We start from the raw sequence: 5909 nt of genomic DNA, 5'->3' as shown, positions 1-5909 counted from the left end.
CGGCCCCGCCGCCACCGCTCCCACGCCGCCACCTCACACTCGCCGCTGCCGCGCCGCTCCGCCTGCCGACTCTTCTCCCGCTTCTTTCTCGCCGCCTTCTCCTCCTCCGGCTCCGGCTCCGCGGCCGCTGCCGACCGCTCCCGCCGCCCCTCCGCTTCGCTGCAGCACCGCTCCGCACCGCGGGGACGCTCGCTCGCTCGCTCGCGGCCCGCCCGGACGCCGACCCAGCCAGCGAGCGAGCGAGCGAGGGAGCCGGGCCTCAGCGGGCGGGGCTGGCTGCAGCGCTCCGCTCCTTCCTCTCCTCCGTGGTGAACAGCGGCGCCCGCAGCCGCCGCCCGGCACTGCACGCACGGCTCCATCCAGCGCCGCCGCTGCCTCTGCCCCGGTACCGGGAAATAGTGCTTTGTGCACTTAGCTTCCTCCAATCCTCATTTTTCAATGGGACAGCAGAATTCTTCTGTTCGGCAAGGCGGTTATGATCAGAGCGAAAGTACAGAGTTCAACCTGTAGTTCGTTGTTTCTAGCACTGAGTAAGGAGAATCTTTATTCCTTCCCTAAATACTTCTGCATCTTATCTCGTTTTTGCAGGACTATCTCCTTCAGGAATTCCATTCACCTTTCTTCCGGTTCTTCTTGAAGGAAACGTTCCGCAGCTTTCCAACACTGTACAAGCCACAAAGTCAATGTACATTTGTGATTTCTGTAGTTTCAGTGTCAACAGTCATTCAGTAACAGTTTAAGGAAACGTGAGCATATCCAAGTCCCTTTCCTGATTGATGTAAACATTCAAGTCAGGTGGTCCAGTCTACTGAGGGCTCTCTTCCACACTGAGTACTAGTTTAAGCTTTGACAACCACCAAGGCAAAACTGACAAGTGAAACTATTACCTACCGCTCTTCAGATCTTGTACTTCAATCACTGAAAATGTTATTCAACATGAAATTAAAGCCATGAATCCACAAAGAGGCCCTTAGCATACTAGTTACCTTCTAGCAAAGTCTGCTTCATTCCTGTCAGGACAGTGTTCAAGCAATCCTCTTTCCTCCACAAGCCCTTGAGACAGAGCATCCCCGAGACATTCCCAAACAATACTCCTATGATTGTCTTCAGTATTTGTTGATAACAAGCAGCATGGAAGGATCAGTAACCCAGCCCATTTCTCTACAACTTGTGCAAAGACCATGTATGAGGTGAATACAAAGACATTTCTTCCCTCAACATATCATCATGCAGAGAAGTTTTAAAGAGTTTAAATGTGAAGCAGAAATTATATATAAGGTCATTACACTTCTGTTTCAAGACCATCTCACACGACACACCTAGAACACGTGCAAGTGGGAAGCTATCCAACCCTGCCAAAAATGCAAACTCTAAGGTGGCACTCAAAGCAAACTCACTGCCGGAACCACACAGAAATAAAGAAACCATAAGTTGAAGCCTCTTCTCGTGGGCCTATTTTGGAAGTTAAGGCTTCTGAGAAGATACAAGACATCCTCTTTAATCGTCTGCTTCCTTCTTCCTCAGAGAGAAATTCTTGTCTACACCTGATTGAGACCTTGCCAAAGGAAGGAAGGATTTCATGTAATACAACACTCTCATTTCCAGTGTAAGAGCACTGGCCAGAAATGGAAGACATGAACCACAACCATCCACGAAGTACAGGCCTGAATGAATCAAAGACACAATGAAGAAACCTTACATCACAGGGATACAGGAAACCAGGGATAGATAAACGAGGTTCCATACTGCGATTATAAGCCTTTCTAGCTCTAAAGAATATTTCCACATACAATTTGGGTGAAATCTTCATTACCGTGGGAGTATTGCGGCCTCTAAGGACAGGGAAATGAGAATTGTCATGTAAATGGCACAGAACTTAGCACAGGTATGAAATCAAACCATACCTTCTCTAAACCACACTAACCACCTATTTCCTAGTTTCAACACCAGCTCCTCACCCTCTGCTCTCAACATTCACAGACTTTACTTGAATGATCAACAACAGCAGCATTTGGCACTATCACAACAATGAGCAACAACCTTTCATTCAGTGACATTTTACAGAAACGTAAGAATATAAAATTCTACTTACTGACAGCTTTAAACATTCAAGGCATGTATGATAACAGCTCCACCATTGGACATTCATAAATAATATACCAGTCTAGAAAGGGTTATTATCAACTACACTGAGATCCACCTTAAGAATCTTTAAAGAAACAAGGTAAAAATATTAAACCTACCAAAGTGGTGAACAGCATTGTCACTGTGGAGACATCACTCTTGGATCAGCCGAAACATTATGAACAGAGACATTGAAGTGACAAAGGTATTACATGGCAGAAGCCTTAGAAAGTGTTACCAAAGATACGCCCAGCTCTATTGTTATCAGGTCATCAGGACACAGATAAAAGACTGAGAAACTGCAAAACACATCCCCTGTTTTCCTCACAAGCCGTTCACACACAGCATCCCAGAGCAACTGGTGAACACTACCAACTGTAAAGATTGTGTTTGACTATGATAACAGGCAAATCGACACCGCCAAAGGAGGATTTCCTCATTCGATTCATCAAGCACGTCGATCAAACCCACTGCAAGCAATGAGAAGTGTATGTTGACATAGAATAACCAATAATAAAAAGGCGTTCTACAGGCAGAGATCAAAGCAACCTCTAGGTGTACTGGGGATGTCAGTATCAAAAGTCTGTGCAAACTGGAGAGGTCGGGAGCAAACGTGCGTTGAAGTTAGGGCACGTGGAGTAGACTTGTACAGCCAACAGCCTGGAAGAAGAGCGGGGAGGGAAAACCCGATAGGGAGAAGAGACAACGCCCTGGGAGAACACGAGTTTAACATGGCAAGGGAAAAAAAAACACGTAACGAAAAGAATGAAAGACGGAAAGCCTCGGTATAGCAAACTGCAACCGCAAGCACACTCACACCTAACGCCTTCCACCCCAACGTTAACGCTGACAGCAGAGCCCGGGTTTGCCTCCCTTCAGCAAAGGGCTTCCACACACAGACAGCTGCGAAACGGAGCTTTGGCTCCAGAGGACGGAAAACTCTTCACAGAGGAAAGAGAGCAGGAAAAGAAAAGAGAAGGAAGGAGAGGCTCTTGGCGCTGAGACAGGAATGCATGCACGCGCGTTCTTCACACAGCACTGTCATGGATTTTCAATCGTTAACAGGAACAGAACACTTGATACTACAGGCGTCATCGGATAGGGATACTGAATGAAGTGTAAGGCAGCAGTCAAAGTGCAAACACTTCACACTTGGCGGTAAGAATATCTCCAAGCGCCGTGCAGTACCGCGCGGCCTCTAACGCTGCCCAGCGGAGAGCGCAACGATACTGCTAATTAGGGGCGTTAACATCAAACATCCGAGCGAATGAGGATAGAGGAGTGGGGAGATGGAACGAGATACGGGAAAGAATCAAAGCGCCGAGCGAGAGGCGGGCGGGGAGGGAGGAACATTGATCAAATCCAGCACTAGCAACACAAAGTGTATGTTTATACATAAATCCGAATAATAAAATGGCATGCTACAAGCAGAGAACAAAACAACCCCTGGGAGTATTGAGTAGATCTGGATCCAAATTCTGTGCAAACTCGGAAGGTCAGGAGCAAACGTGTGTTGAATTTAAGGATATGAGGACGAGACTTGTACTGCCAAAAGCCTCAACCTCAAAGGAAGCATAGAAGTAGAGCGGGGAGGGGAAACGCTACACCAGGGAGAGACAAATCCCAACTGAGAGGCTAGAGGGGACGGAGGGACGCGGGAGCCGCCCAGGGCAAGCTCTAACGAACCGCTTAAAGTAACAAGTCCCGCTATTCTCATCCGACAAGTGAGTCGGGTCACCTGCTACTGTCGTTCACAGCACAGAACGATGCGGAACGAGCTGTGAGGGGACCGAGAAATGACAATCACATTACACAGCGCGGTAAGAATATCTCCGCACGCTGGGTAGTGCCATCCCATTTGAAACGCTGCCCTGCAGAGAGCACAAGAACACCGTGAGTGAGGGGCGTTAACAACAAGGTTCTGAGCGAATGAGGAGANCTACACTGAGATCCACCTTAAGAATCTTTAAAGAAACAAGGTAAAAATATTAAACCTACCAAAGTGGTGAACAGCATTGTCACTGTGGAGACATCACTCTTGGATCAGCCGAAACATTATGAACAGAGACATTGAAGTGACAAAGGTATTACATGGCAGAAGCCTTAGAAAGTGTTACCAAAGATACGCCCAGCTCTATTGTTATCAGGTCATCAGGACACAGATAAAAGACTGAGAAACTGCAAAACACATCCCCTGTTTTCCTCACAAGCCGTTCACACACAGCATCCCAGAGCAACTGGTGAACACTACCAACTGTAAAGATTGTGTTTGACTATGATAACAGGCAAATCGACACCGCCAAAGGAGGATTTCCTCATTCGATTCATCAAGCACGTCGATCAAACCCACTGCAAGCAATGAGAAGTGTATGTTGACATAGAATAACCAATAATAAAAAGGCGTTCTACAGGCAGAGATCAAAGCAACCTCTAGGTGTACTGGGGATGTCAGTATCAAAAGTCTGTGCAAACTGGAGAGGTCGGGAGCAAACGTGCGTTGAAGTTAGGGCACGTGGAGTAGACTTGTACAGCCAACAGCCTGGAAGAAGAGCGGGGAGGGAAAACCCGATAGGGAGAAGAGACAACGCCCTGGGAGAACACGAGTTTAACATGGCAAGGGAAAAAAAAACACGTAACGAAAAGAATGAAAGACGGAAAGCCTCGGTATAGCAAACTGCAACCGCAAGCACACTCACACCTAACGCCTTCCACCCCAACGTTAACGCTGACAGCAGAGCCCGGGTTTGCCTCCCTTCAGCAAAGGGCTTCCACACACAGACAGCTGCGAAACGGAGCTTTGGCTCCAGAGGACGGAAAACTCTTCACAGAGGAAAGAGAGCAGGAAAAGAAAAGAGAAGGAAGGAGAGGCTCTTGGCGCTGAGACAGGAATGCATGCACGCGCGTTCTTCACACAGCACTGTCATGGATTTTCAATCGTTAACAGGAACAGAACACTTGATACTACAGGCGTCATCGGATAGGGATACTGAATGAAGTGTAAGGCAGCAGTCAAAGTGCAAACACTTCACACTTGGCGGTAAGAATATCTCCAAGCGCCGTGCAGTACCGCGCGGCCTCTAACGCTGCCCAGCGGAGAGCGCAACGATACTGCTAATTAGGGGCGTTAACATCAAACATCCGAGCGAATGAGGATAGAGGAGTGGGGAGATGGAACGAGATACGGGAAAGAATCAAAGCGCCGAGCGAGAGGCGGGCGGGGAGGGAGGAACATTGATCAAATCCAGCACTAGCAACACAAAGTGTATGTTTATACATAAATCCGAATAATAAAATGGCATGCTACAAGCAGAGAACAAAACAACCCCTGGGAGTATTGAGTAGATCTGGATCCAAATTCTGTGCAAACTCGGAAGGTCAGGAGCAAACGTGTGTTGAATTTAAGGATATGAGGACGAGACTTGTACTGCCAAAAGCCTCAACCTCAAAGGAAGCATAGAAGTAGAGCGGGGAGGGGAAACGCTACACCAGGGAGAGACAAATCCCAACTGAGAGGCTAGAGGGGACGGAGGGACGCGGGAGCCGCCCAGGGCAAGCTCTAACGAACCGCTTAAAGTAACAAGTCCCGCTATTCTCATCCGACAAGTGAGTCGGGTCACCTGCTACTGTCGTTCACAGCACAGAACGATGCGGAACGAGCTGTGAGGGGACCGAGAAATGACAATCACATTACACAGCGCGGTAAGAATATCTCCGCACGCTGGGTAGTGCCATCCCATTTGAAACGCTGCCCTGCAGAGAGCACAAGAACACCGTGAGTGAGGGGC

General features: G+C 48.2%; 1 protein-coding gene across 1 annotated transcript in view; it reads right to left on the bottom strand.

Moving 5' to 3' along the window:
• LOC110405520 (protocadherin gamma-C5-like) overlaps nucleotides 1-3852 on the bottom strand; it is a 62463-nt gene extending 58611 nt beyond the window's left edge. The window contains exon 1 of the mRNA XM_021410882.1: nucleotides 33-3852. Coding sequence (XP_021266557.1) covers nucleotides 33-359 — 327 coding nt within the window. The 5' untranslated portion in view covers nucleotides 360-3852. The remainder of the gene's footprint in view (nucleotides 1-32) is intronic.

This window comes from Numida meleagris, chromosome 12 (genome assembly GCF_002078875.1).
Source record: "Numida meleagris isolate 19003 breed g44 Domestic line chromosome 12, NumMel1.0, whole genome shotgun sequence".
Classification (NCBI taxonomy): domain Eukaryota; kingdom Metazoa; phylum Chordata; class Aves; order Galliformes; family Numididae; genus Numida; species Numida meleagris.
This window is presented reverse-complemented; position numbering and strand designations above follow the sequence as displayed.